Raw genomic sequence first — 14,421 nt, forward strand, 5'->3', positions numbered from 1 at the left:
AAAACGTAGGGCAAATTACTTAACCTTCTATTGAGCTTCAGTTGCCTGAGCTCTAAAATGGGCACAAGAACGTCTCACTTGGAGAGTTACTGGAGAGCATCTAGCCCAACATCTGAAACAGAAGAGGCACTCGGAAAATCTGGATTCTAACAGCGTGTGTTGCCTCTGCAACTCCGAAGACACTTATCCTACACAGCCTTTCATTTGTGTGGGACTTCACCCCTCTAGCTAGTCTCACAGGCAGCTGGAGGACAGTAACCGTGTGTTACACCTCCTTTCCTTCCCAAGGCATCTCACACTTCACGTGGGTCAGTACGTGTTTCCTGGCTGACTGATACACTCAGGTATCGAGATCCCCAGGGTGGGGTGGGGCTGGACAACAATGCCAAAACTAATAGAGTCTCTGGCACCCAAGGCACATAGTATCACCTTTTAATAAGTAAAACACAGAGGCACCTGCGCACCTTTCCTCCACCTGTCAGGAGTAGTTGAGAAGTAGCCAGTCAGTAGGAGAGGCAATACAAAGCTCTGGTAAACCATGCAGGACTAGAGCTGCCCTGCCTGGGGGCATGCCACCACTCTCCGGTGGTGTTAGCTTGGACGATGAGCTGAACCTCATCTGTAAAATGGGAATATTCAGAGTACTGACCTCATAGAGTTACTGGAAGCATTTACAGAGTAAATGGAAAGCACTCAGCCCAGCGTCTTGTGTAGGATTAATGTTCCATACATACTCATCTTCATCTCATCACTGTCAAAGCTCAGTTCTGTAGGCTGGGCTGGATGCCCTTGTTAAAAGGCAACACTGGAAATCTCACCCCAGATAAAGACCCTGCCACCTGGAATGGGGATTCCACCCTGGGTGGGGGAGGGGTGCAGAGTTGGGCTGCCTCTCTGGAACAGTCCATACGGCAAAGGTGACTTTGTGGGAAGCGCTTTCCAAACCGTGAAATGCATTTCAAATATTTGTTTTATAGTTTTTGTTTTTCTGACACTTTAAAATCTAGAAGCAATATTGTAAACATAATCCTAGCTCCCATTTGTTTGGTAACCTACCATGAATGAGATACCATGCCCAGGGCTTTTCACAGATCCACTCCTTTCTGTTCTCAATGACCCTGCAAAGTTAGAGCTATTTTTCAAGCCCATTTGAAAGCTGAGGAGAATGATATTCAAAGGTGACTCAAGGTCTCATGTGGGATTCAAATGCAGGTCTGTTAGCTTCCAAGTCTGTGCTTTAACTACAAAGTTATACTTGCGGGCTGAATGTAAATGTTCTAAGATGAATAAGATGCCAACAGGCTCAAGATTTCCAGCCAAATGTCAGAAATCCTGCTCTCAGATTTTGAAAGTTCTGCCTCTGTACCCTCAAAAGGCAGTGTGGCATCTTAGCACCACAAGGTAGAAGGCAGTGCTTTGCTATTTAAGATCTCCTGAAAACTATCTTCCTTTCCCTTGTTCCAAGTTAACCATGTCGAGCTTAATTTATCCACCTTGGAAGCATCCAGGGCTCAGCTGACCCTGCTAAGATTTGAAATTATAGTTCTTGAGTCTAATTTTAAACCTAGCACAGACAACATTTTTTTTTTTTCTAGCTGGGACAACCAAACAAAATACAATACCACCATCCCCCTCTAAAAATATCTGGTTTCTTTCTGAAATCAAAAGAGCATTTTGTAAGAAAAAAAAAGACATCAAGACATGGTAGCTTATTTTGCTTTAATATCCCAAAGTATTTGTGTAAATGGGACTACGTTGCAAAACAAGGCAGAAATCTGTAGACAAGTACGTCTCACTCTAAGGAAAGAACTGATTGGAGAGAAGGCACCAGAAACTGTATTTTGCTGGATTCTATGTAAACAGTAAATGGGGGAAAAGGCTCACCAAGGAGAAAGGAAGTCGCACTGTCATTTCACAGGCAGATCCTAAGGATGGAAATTGGCCTCATGAGCTGATGCTCAACCTCCATCTTCCACCATAGTGTAAACAGGACCTGGTGCTAAGAAGACAGACACCCATACAGCAGTGGTGCGGACACAAAAAGGAACTGACAGTAGTATAAGCCCCGGGTCCTTTTTTTTCTCTTCCCACATGGCTCCGACAGGCATATCAATTGGCAGTGTCTTGAAATTGCACCATTTGTCAACTGGTTCGTGGAAAAACCGAATCCTAAAAAGCCTGGGGGAATACATTTTGTTTCTGTCCATGCTCTTCAATCAGGTGACTCGGAGGGTCTGGGGGGGAGGGACGTACCGCATCTGGCCCGTCTTCTTAGGTGATCACAGTGGGTGCAGTGCGTCCCGTCCTCTCCTGTAGTTGGGACAGCTTCAGGGCAATGGAAATAAGGGGGGCCAACATGACCTGAGGGAGACACAACGAGAGCACCCTTTGCCATCACGTTCTCTAGGCGTGGATCCATGGCTCCAGCCCTGACTGGGCCTCTGAGCTCCAGGCCCACGTCTGATTGCCTACTCCGATATCCCAAAGGCCCCTCAAACTCTGTAAGTTTAAAAACAAAGGCATGTTCTTTCCTCACAAAAAACCCTAGTTCCAGCAGCCCCTACTTCAGTCAGTGGTCTATCTCATAAAGCAAATGAATGACTCGGAGTCATTCCTGACAACCTTCTCTCACATTCCTGTCGTCCAACCCACCAGCAGCCTAAGTGACTTACCTTCCACGTCTCTCCCACTGTCACCCAGTTTTCTCCATCCCACTGTCACAGCTCTTGCTAAACCAAGTCCTGCTTCTTACCTGGAACAACGGTGTTTCCACATCCACTTCTGCACCCTCCAATTTGTTTCCCACACTCTACCCAAAGAGGTCTTTTCAAAACATACCACCCTCCCATCTACCACCCACTTAAGTAAAAAAAAGGAAAAAAAGAATTCCACTGTTACTTAAATAAATATTTTTAATATTAAGAAAGGAAAACTATGTATCTAGTTGAACTGCCCATTTTATAGATGAGGAAGCTGATACCCAAACAAGTGAGGTGATTTGACCAAGTGATTCAAGGGCAGAGCCAAGAGTAGTACATTTTCTATTGCCCACTATTGCTTTCCCTCATTTAAATCTTCACCAACTCGTTATACATGGAAGAAAGCTGGAGAACCACTGCACACGTGGACGTACCACTTGCTATTCCCCCTGGGGCTCCAACAGTCACAGTGAAGTGCTGAGGCCCAAGCAGCTGCAGAGTAAGAGAAGGCACGACCCCAGCTGGAATGGTGCTACACCTGGGCACGCGGGCCCCCTGCATCCCTCAGTGCCCTCCCATCTCCTGAGAGCTATGGTTCAGGTGAAACTTTAATTCATTCCTTGTATCTACCACGAGTCAGGTATTAAGACAGAGAAACACAATTCCTTCCTCTTTTGCTCTTGTTCTGTTATTCTGTGGGTCTACAATGTGGACACCATCACCTTTGATTTTAGTTTTAGGGATGTCTCAACACCACAGGGATCTGGCAATAACTGAAGCTGGTGCCTGGCCACCGGAAAAACTGTAAAAGTGAAGCATCCTCTCATGTCTCTCCTTTTGTAATAAAAACAACTCTAAGAGCCACTTTTTCTCGAAAGCTAATCCCATATGTCAGGCACAGTTTTCAGGATTTTGCCTTCATCGTTTCCTTAAATCCCTATAACAACTCTGTGAGGTAAGGAGCATTCTGCCATTTTACAGACAAAGAAACCAAAGCTCAGAACACTGAAAAGACTTACCCAGGGACATACAGCTATTAAGTAGCAGGAACCGAATTTAAAACAAGATCTCTCTAACTCCAAAATGGGTGCTCAACATCACTATGCCAGGGGTTTCCAAATGAGTTCCACAGGATTCTAATTAGGTGTTAGAAGGAAAAAGGCTTTGGGGGAAAATAGGCGTGGCGAACACTACTTAAACCGGCGTCTGTACCGCAAGTCTGCTCCGAGCTTTAAGGCGTGGTGCGTATTGTGAGCTTCCAAGAAGGGGCTAACGTACCGCAACGCTTCCTAAACTGGTTTTGGCTCTGGAGCTCTGGCTGGGGAGCAGCTCCCAAGACAAGGAACACATGTAGGGAAATTTCCCCGTGTGTCCCTTCCTCCCCACTTGGGTGGCTGTCCTCCAAGGTCTCTGTTCCACCCCTGGCTCCCAGGGTCCCTCCTCACCCCAACATACTTCTGGAGACACTCTGGGTGGGACTGGGAACCCAAAACACAAACTGCAAGTCAGAAGACTCTCCCATAAAGATCTTTCTTTCTGGGTCATGAAACAGTCTCTCCCTCCCTACTTCCTACTCCAAACCAAATCTAGAGTGGGTGTGTGTTCTGCCAGGGCAGGTGATGAGACCAAGCAAAGTGGCAAATAATCAGACCAGTGACAGACCAGAACACCAGATCAGGGGCTGATTTAAAGATTAGTTCTCTTGAATCTCCCGCTTACCAGGCATGTGAACCTATTAACTATGGCTTAACCTTTCCGAGCCTCAGTTACCTTATCTGTAGTAGGGATAGTAATAGATAACAACAATAGATTTGAGAATGAAATGCGTATATCCACTTGGGTAATGGGTTTGGAACAGAGCTTGGTGAATAGAATATGCTCAGATAACTGTTAGCTATTATTGTTTTTGGATGTACTGAAGGGGACACAGAGGAAAGGGAGCCCACCTGTTAGATCATTTGAGCAATGGGCTGTGATGACACTGGCTCAGTGGAACTACTACCCTTCCCTCCGAGAGAAGTAACTAGCCAGGGCACAGGGCCTGGGTATTACCTGGGGGTCCTGGTAGATCTTGGCGACGTCCTTCTCATAGCTGTCGATGTACAGTCGAATGGTGGCGCCCGCACTGCCGGTGCCGCTCAGTCGAAAGATGATGCGAGAACCATCTGCAAAAATGAGCCGCAAGCCCTGGGAGAGATAACAGAGGTTTTTCCTCACATGCTGGAAGGGAGATTGAAGGCTGGCAGATTATGAGGGGTCCATCTGGAGATCTAATTGCACCCATACTTGATCAATCGGAGGATTAGACCCTTGAGAAACGGCCACAGTTAAGCCCCGGTCAGCCTGTCACTGCATCCAGCCAGTGGGGGCTGGGCTCACCGGGGAGAAGCATCCCCAGAGTCAGGTGGGAGACTGGATTCTGGGGAGGCTGCTGACACAAGACCTGCCCTCTCCATCCCGCTTCCCTGTGATTTAGGGACTAACCATGTCCAGTTTCACATTTAATAAATACGTTAATAAAGAAATAAGCTGCTAGATGCAGAAATCTGATTTCCAGATCAGGAGGGAAACATGGACAGATGGGCTGAAACCAGGCAGAGGAGGTTTCAGGCAGAACAGAGGAAGAACTCTTTGCAAAACACTTTGAGAGCCTCAAAAAGAGAACAGGGGGCCGCAAGCCCCAAATGGCGGAGGCCAGCTATTCCGACCTATGGAGCAGGATCCAGCGGTCAGTCTCCGCCAACGCCTGATGACTCAAAGCAGGGTCCGTGCAGTTGCAGTGCCAAGCCCAGCCCCTCTCTCTCCTGCCTCTTCCCTTCCCTCTCGGGCCACATCTCTTGTCCTCAATAATCTTGATTCAGGGAAAAAGCCTGGGGACTCTCGAGGTCAGGAGGCTGGGCAAGACGTATCGGCAGACCCTTCAGTCCCGATGTGTCTATCAATTCTCCCATAAAAAGAACTCTGCATAAAGTTGATGACCAACCAAAAGGAAAGATACTACGTCTTGTCTACTATTTGCCAGCAGACCCAATGCAGCGTTTAATCACACCACTCAGTTATGAAGACAGCAGGTGACATACACAGAGTGCATTCCAGGTTAGTCAACGTGGGGAGGACACAGTTCACATTCGTTCACCACTTCCTGCTTTCTAGACACACACCAGGGTTAGCCTCCTTCTCCGACGGCCTCAGCCTGAAGCTTCTAAATTCTTTCCACTTGACTGTAGGTGCTATATCTACTTCAGAAGACTTTCCGTAATCCCTGGTCTTTCTGATTATAAACGTGGAGCTGCCGATTCTTCCTCAGAGAGCAAAGAGCTGTGCCCGTGCTCATGCCGATGGCCTCCCACGTGTACCTCAGCATCCCCCTCTCCTTCCTGGTAGGTGCTACGTGCGGCACAGAGTTGGGGTTTACCTTTCCTAAAGGTCTGTTCTCTCTCTTCGAAGGCTTCACCACAAAAACTTCTGCTCTGCTCTGCCAACCCCAGGCCCCACACTCCCCTTTCCTACACCTAGCCTCTCCCCCACCCCAGGCCTCCTTTTTCTAATTATATCACACGTCATTTACAATCATGCATACTGGACCCAAAGTCCTCAAAGATGGTGAAAAGGCATAAGGAAGAAAAGCCACGGGGCCAGAATTTTGAGAAAGGGAGACTCCGGGCACTGAGGGTCACTGTGGCCGTACTTCATCCACCCGTCCACTACCTGCTCTCTAAAGAGAGGCTGTAAATAAATCCTGCAGCCCAGCTCCTTCAATGCCTACTGGATGCCTTGAGAGGGACCAGGTCAGATCAGAAAAAAAGCTAATTGGAAAGCTAGAGCAGAATCTTATCTCCCTCTTTATTATCTCTGTTTCTAAATTATGAGTCCAGGGGACTGCCCTGGCGGTCCAGTGGTTAAGACTCCACGCTCCCAACGCAGGAGGCACGGGTTTGATTCCTGATCAGGGAACTAAGATCCTGAACGCCACATGGTGTGGCCAAAAAAAAAAAAAAAAAAAATTTATGAGTCTATTCTGTGACAACAACAACAGAACCAGACGAGAGAGGAGCCTGGGCCCTGGTGTTTGAGAGAAGCCTGGAGAAGGGCTGACCCAGCCTACAGCCCTAGGTGCCTGGCGCCCAGTGAGGGAAACCCTAACAGCTCTGTCTCTATCCAGACATGGTCCAGGGTCTCAACTGTGCCCTCCTACATGTTGCTGTGTTAGGGCCGGCTGCAAGTCACGCGCTGCAGTCAATAACAGTGAATGTTTCTAAGTCTGCAAATGGCTTGTCTGTTTTTTCCTTCTTTTTTAAAAACCAGAACATATCACAGAGACATCTGTGAAGAGGCCACTCTTATGCCACACTGGCATTCTGCGACAAGCTCTGGAGAAAGAAGTAGGAGGTTGAGGTCTAAGGCACCAGCTCTCCATCTTTTTAAGATTCTAGGGCTCTTTTCTGCACACACATTCAACATGATCTCTTGCATAGAATTCTGGAAAATGTAAAAGTCCTTCTGCAGTCTAGACTAAGAATCCCAGAAGGAGGGCATTGGGGTATGTGTAGAATCAGGGCAAAAACCATTTTCCCTACAAGTACCTGTGCGAATCATGTGTGACTCAGCAGAAAGCCACCTGAGAAAACGGGGCATTGCAAAGGACGAATGACCAAGAAGCCTTTTTCTTTTTTCTCTTCAGATTTCAGAGAAAAGCTCCAAGGCCTCTCTCCCACATACACATACATCTGTTCCTACCTGATTTCTTGAAACGCTTCCATCCACCGGATCACTGTATTCAAAGTTATCAATTTTCTCCACAGTGTAAACTTTATCCCCCACTGGGAACTGTTTCCCCACGAAGGAGCGATCAGAGATCAGGGCCTCCAAGTCCTTCATCATTTTGTTTGCGCCCTCGGCTTCCACCTCCTCGTAATCATACCTGGAAGAAATCACGAAGTTGAGGCCCCTGGGCTGACTTCAGATCACACCAACATATATCAGCACTTTCTACATCGTTTGTGTGGCCCTCCCCCCAAATCATCTAACTTCAGAAGAAGCTGGCAAAAATATGAGCTTGTCATTCTCTGGGGATGCAGCAGGCCAGGGATGAAAGGAAGGGTTTGAAGGGTTTCAGGAAAGGGTTAGGAGCTTCTGAGTAAGCAGAAAACTCCCCTCTTGGCTATTCTACAGAATAAAGCTCTTAGAAGCTTCAAAGGCTTTTGAGAGATACTATCTAACAATTAATCACCACTTCCTGAGGACGCAGGAACAAAAGCAATGTTCTCTCTAGAGAATGCTGCATAACGGCACACATGACTCAGGCACTGCTCCTCCAAACTGTGGGAATTTCTTTGGGGTAAATGCTGCGAAGGCTCCCAGTCTGGGACCTGCCTGAGGCTGCTGAGATTTTGGCTAAGGAGAGTTTCAGTCTCCACAGGAGCTTCCTCAAGTAAGGCCAAGTTTTCGCTGACCAAATGATGGAGGCAAGCTCTTTTTCTTTTTTTTTAAAGCCCTAACTCTTTATGCCTGAAACACCTCCCTCCTCTCAGTGAGAGTAGATTCTGGTCCACAGCATTCACCCTGACAGAGGAGGCCTGGTGTGGATGCAAGAGGGCCAAGAAAAAAAAAAAAGTGCACCACAAATGAAATTCTATGACTGTTATCTTTCCTCCAAGAATTGCTCTTGACTTCTTTCTTATGAGGTTACAGACAGTTACAGGTGGCTCTTCTTGTCCTCTTGAGGGAGTTATTTTTTAAAGGCTCAAGAAGCAGAGCCTATATTTATTTGCAATAGTGAAACAAATATGATATGTGCAAGATGACACCTCTGAGACATGAGAAATACCAGGGACTTAAGGCCAATTCTTCTGGCTCCAGGATTCTATGAATCAAGGACAGCAGTCCCCTTAATCCTGAAGTCAGCTCTTTCTCCCAGTTAAAATGATAAACAGCAAGAAATTACAACCAGGTGTTTGTGCTCACATCTGTGACCTTTGGGTGTTTGAGGGAAATGTTCTATAAATCCTAGGCACAGAGGGGTATACTGGAAAGAATCTGGGCTTTGGAATCAGACAGAACGAGCTATGAATCCAGCCTTTATTGGTTACTAACTGTGCAACCATGGGCAAGCCGCTCCATCTCTCAGAATCTCAGTTGTCTGATCAATAACTGTTTTGAAGCTGATGTGAAACAATGCATGCAAAAAAGCACCTTTGTTAAATAAATAGAGGGTATAATGGTGTCTTAACTAACCATAAATGCAGGTTCTGAGGACTTTATTTGTAATACTTGGTTAGCAAGTATTGAAACTTGGTTAGCAAGTTATTTGAAATTAATAAAAATATGTTAAGGTAGTTTTTAGATGGAGACTCCTGACTGATTCATGAGTGACCCTGTCTCTGAACAAACCCTCCTAAGCTTATTCCACTTCGGCTACTGTTCACGTGGTAACTCATTCATTTACCTATTCAAAGCATATTTACACAATGTCACTACAAATTAGGTGCTTGGTGATACCACGGATCACAGAAGCAGAAATGGCCCTGCCTTCATGTTCCTTTAGGCTCTAGAGAGTTCACGACTGCTGTTCTGAATTACCAGATTTTTCTGGTTCTTAGTAGAGATTCTTGCCTTGGTTCCCAGGGCTACTCTGTGGTACCATGTAGCAGATATTACTTATACCTTCCACAAAAGAATAACTTGAGGGAGGAAGATAGCAATGAACGTGTCCAAAGTTGATAAAAGGATTCTGATTAACGGAATCCTTAGTTCATCTCTGGATAGTCACAGGCCATTCAATCTGCGATATATTTTCAAAATTCTCTAGTCTAATACCATTTTAAAGAGAAAGCCACTGAGGTTCAGAAAAATATTTTTGTATTTCTTACATAAATAATTTATTTAATATGCTTTTCTTCATATTTCTTTTCCATATTAGACAGTGAGGTCCAGGAAAAAAATTATTAGATTTTTACACTTACCAGGGGAAAGGCAAATGGAAATTAGTGAAAAGCACAACTGGAACAAAGTGCTAATGCTTCTTAAAAATAGAAGTATGTATGGTAAAGAAGACTTACTAACTATTCTAAGTATTTTGTCCACTGCTGAATCCCTACTGCCTGGCAGAGAGTAGGTACAAAGTCAATATTTATTGAATCAAGGAATGAAGCACTGACAACTACACAGCCTTGGAGGACCTATTTTAATGAGTGAGGAAAGTTGATTTGGATTAAGCATAATTGTTTCCATAATTTCAGAAAAAGTTCCCATATTTTCAGTGTCCCAGAGTTTATAAAACACTTTCAGACTCATATTTCATTTAATCCACCTAATAGCTAGACTATTTCCATTTCTACAAATGAGAAAACTGAGTACAGAAAGAGGCTAAATGACATCCCAATCTACTAGGGGGCAGAAATAAAATTCGAATCCATTCTTCTGAATTCATATCCAATGCTATTATCATATCCACCTGATAGGTACATTTAAAAGGCTGACAAAACATTCATTCTTTTGAATATGTTAACTAAAAATTTTAAGCCTCGTACTTTATAGCTAACATAAAAGTGGACTTTATCTCGACCCTGACTGAACTACTTTAAAAATCCCCAACTGACAGAAGCTGAATGAACTGAGGTTTTATTATCACTTAAGACAGGAAAGAATTTGTATGCATGAGAATTCTCTCTGCCCACTTTCCCACGCTACCTCTGTACCCAGCCAGGCTGTGGCTTACCTGGTGAAGAAATTCCGGCCATACTTTTGCCAGTGATCTTTGAGAATGTCCTCCACACTCTGTTTGCGGGTGGCTAGGATGGAGAGCCAAGCAAGGACAGCCCAGAGTCCGTCTTTCTCACGGATGTGGTCAGAACCTGGTGGGAGGACAGCAAGCAGCTGTGAGAAAAGTGATTTCTCCAAAATACTTGGGAATAAACTCCTCAACAGTAAACATAACCCAACCAAAAAAGTCATAAAACTTTACTGAGGAACTTGAATACATGGAAGGAACCACATACTGATTAAAGCCACATACTATTGAAAAGAAGTCGATGCTTCCCAAAATAATTTAGAAATTTAAGGCAAATGCCAATAAAAATGTCAGTGGAGTAATTTGGTGAAACTTGATATACTGATTATGAAGTATGAATGTGAGTGGAAAAAACAAAGGAACATGACTATTGTGAATTTTTAATAATTAGTCTGGTAGCTTAATGGAACAAAAGACAGCAGCCAGAAAGAGACCCAAACACATACAAGACTTGAATAAATGATAAAGGTGTCACTTCAAGGCTATAGGAAAGAATGGATTACTTTTTAAGTAGTATTTGGATAACTAGCTAAACAGTTGGGGAAAAATCTGTTTTTTCCCCTATAAAACACCATACCAAAAAGAATCCCAGATGAATTACACATTCAAATATAAAAACTGAAAACGCTTAAATACTAGAAGATACATATAATTGTTTTTCATCTTAGAGACGGCAAATACATATAAATTCAGAATTCATAAAGGAAAAAAACCTATATATTTGTCTACTTAAAAATTACCATTTCTACCAGCAAAGCTACTACAGATAAAATTAAAAGACCATGGCAACCTAAAAATATGAAAAACAAAAAACATATTTGCAATATAAAGTAGATGTTTAATACACTCAATATAGAAAAAGTTCTTAGATATTAATAAGAAAAAAGCAAAACCTCAACTGAAAAATAGGCCAAGGATATAAACAGGCAATTCCCCAAAGAATAAATATAGGCACCTGATTAACATAATAAAAAGCTGGCATTATTTTTAAGAAGACAAATTTAAGTTAAAGCCACAATTAAAACAAAACAAAACAAAAAAACCTTCTACTTGTTTGACAAATGGCCACAGATTTAAAAATGAGAACACCCAGCATCAGAGGAGGTCTAAGAAAAATGGGATTCCAACATGCTGTTGCCGGAAAGGATACAGTCCTTGCAGAGAACAATTTGGCAAAAAGTATAAAAGCCTTAAAAATAGACCTACTTGTGGATCCAGGAACTCCAATTCTAGGACATCTTTCTTTAACCAAAAGGGGTTTGGTTAAATAAACTATGGAACGTCTGTCTGCTGCTAAGGTCCTTGCTAAAATCTTTACCAAAAATAACAAATTGGCTTCTTTGGATGTGCTTATATGTATGGAGACCCTTTCCCAAGAGCCTGAAGTGGAATAGAACTCTCATTTTTTTGCCTTTAACTTCCTTATTCTAAAAAAAAGCAGACAATATAGAGCCCTACTTCTGATTTCTGAATAGAATCACACAGAATAGAATCTCCATACAATCTAACAATGTTTTGCATATTATCATGCCTTGTATTCTTCTGTATGCCTTGTATGCCTCTCTGTCCTTCTTGACTTCCAACTGGGTCTTTTTTTCTTTTTCTTTTGGCTGCACTGGGTGGCATGTGAGATCTTAATTCCCCAACCAAAGATCGAACCTGTGTCCCCTGCAAGGAATTCTTAGTCACTGGGCCTCCAGGGAAGTCCCCCATATTGGGTCTTATTCTTCTTAGAACTGTGAGGGTATCTAGTACAATGCTGATGATGAGGTACGAAGTAAGTTTGTCTCCTTCCCCTCTTCATCTTTTTAGACCCAGCTCAAATGTCCCCTCCTATCTGAGACTAGCTGCCAGCTTCCCTGGACAGTGATGAGCTACTTGTTCGTCTTGTGGTGTGGTGCCATGCTCCTTGAGCCTCAGTCATCTACTTATGAGCCTTTCACCCCACTATCCATGTATTTCTTGGAGGCCTCTCTTATTTATCCTTTTAACTAGGTCTGCTGACTAGCACAGCACATGGAATACACTAAATAATTAATTGTGAAGGAGTGCATGAATGAATTAATCAATTAATTAATCTACTTCAACATCTTCTCTTTCTCTTTTTGGTTCATAAAAATACACAATTTTTTTCCCCCAAAAGAGTCTCTCTTCAGTAAAAGAGGAAATAGGAAAAATGCCTGAAAACGAATTCAGAGTAATGATAGTAAAAATGATATAAAATCTCGATAACAAAATAGAGAAAGTACAAGAAACAGTTCATAAGAACTCAGAAGAACTAAAGAACAAACAAACAGCAATGGATAACAAAATAACTGAAATCAAAAGAGTCTCTCTTCAGTAAGACACCAATTTTAGAAATAGCAGTTCTCAAAACCTGCATGCTGGCAAAACTAGAGATATTAAGCAATACTTTTAGCACTTTATATAACAAATTTTAGAAATGTTTATCTAATTTTATTAGCTATGGACTTTCATTTGACTTTGCTGCTATTTCAAGGAATAGAAAGTTAGCTCTCTGGCTCCTACAGCTTTTGCAAATGATGATATGTTCTGGCAATAGTTTACCTGGAGCTGTAAGATCCTGGCAGCTTCCCCAATATTTGAGAATTCATGACAGAAGTGTACAGCTTGGAATTATTCATCTCTGAGCCCCTAGATTTTTTTTTTTTTATTCTGTCCTTCCTTTTTGTTTTCTTTTTTCTTTTTTTGGGGGGGGGGGGGCATGGCTAGACTGACAGCGTAGGAGGCAGTATTTCTTTGTGCTTTTCCTGTTCTAAGTAAAGGATTGGCTTTTTCCTTTATGTAGAAATGACAATAAAATCTAAAAATCTTACCCAACTCTGACCAAGTTACTTGGAGATAACTAAATCACACATCTAATATTATAAACACAGCATCTATCTTGTATAACATAAACATTCTATTCCATTTACACGATCCCCAGTCTCTTTTGAAAATTCTCATTAATCTCACTAATCACCTTGGATGTATTGAAACTCTAGGTAACTCTAATACTCAGGAAGTCCGGGTAAATTTCATTTGCTTTAGGGTTCTAATGCACGATGACAAGTTACCAGTGAAAAAAAGGCGATGGCGTGTGGATATGTTTCTCAAGCTACTGTTGTTTTTGCAGTTGTGGCAGTTGTGATTCAATGGAAAGTGCTTTATACTTAAGAGTCAGAAAACCTGAATCTGAAACTTACTTATAAGCTGCTTGAATGTGGACAAGTCACTTAACTTTTCTGAGCCTCAGTTTCTTCAACTGTAAAATGGGGATAATGCCACCTTTCTCATACAATTTTAAGACTTTACTGTGATAGAGTGGAAATATTTTATAAATTGTTAAGTACAATATAAATGCAAGATACCATTATTAATAAGGGAAAAATTAAAAACTTAATTAATGCTTTCCACTACCTTATAAAGCTTTCAAAAATAACATCCCTTAACTATATATATATATATTGGGGAAGAAAATGAAATATAATGCAATATGCTCTTTTTTTCTGGGCAGTGGAAAAAAGAAAGTGAAATATAACCCAATATGCTCTTTTTTTACTGGATCACAGTGCTTTTCTCTTCTTCCTTATCTAATTTTTTCCTATTATGAATGTGAATTACTGGTATCATTTTTTAAATTAAAAACAAAGAAGCCAATCCCACTTAAGTATAAGGAACAGGAAACACTATCAGCAAGTACCACTGGTCCTAGCTGACAGGAGTTTTGTGTCAGGTCTCTTCATACTTGGTCCAAGTCATGGACCAACTAAGCCCATGGGGATTCTGTCCTTTCAGCATCTTCAAACACCTGTCACTTGACTTTGGCCTAATCAGCACCTTGTGATATGTATAAACTCTGCTCAGTCAGGGCACACTCTGGGTCTTAGCCAAGAAAAATGTCAACCTTTGCTGAGGGAGCTAAGAGCCAAC

General features: G+C 42.6%; 1 protein-coding gene across 3 annotated transcripts in view; it reads right to left on the bottom strand.

The window, feature by feature from the left end:
- Positions 1 to 1,702: 1,702 nt before the first annotated feature.
- PGM1 (phosphoglucomutase 1) overlaps positions 1,703 to 14,421 on the bottom strand; it is a 54,240-nt gene continuing 41,521 nt past the window's right edge. For all 3 annotated transcript variants that reach the window (XM_057717454.1, XM_057717461.1, XM_057717446.1), the window contains exons 8-11: positions 10,417 to 10,552; positions 7,437 to 7,620; positions 4,752 to 4,886; positions 1,703 to 2,361 (exon numbers count right to left, since the gene is read on the bottom strand). In XM_057717454.1, coding sequence (XP_057573437.1) covers positions 2,272 to 2,361; positions 4,752 to 4,886; positions 7,437 to 7,620; positions 10,417 to 10,552 — 545 coding nt within the window. In that variant the 3' untranslated portion in view covers positions 1,703 to 2,271. The remainder of the gene's footprint in view (positions 2,362 to 4,751; positions 4,887 to 7,436; positions 7,621 to 10,416; positions 10,553 to 14,421) is intronic.

The sequence above is a fragment of the Hippopotamus amphibius genome, chromosome 1 (genome assembly GCF_030028045.1).
Source record: "Hippopotamus amphibius kiboko isolate mHipAmp2 chromosome 1, mHipAmp2.hap2, whole genome shotgun sequence".
NCBI lineage: Eukaryota > Metazoa > Chordata > Mammalia > Artiodactyla > Hippopotamidae > Hippopotamus > Hippopotamus amphibius.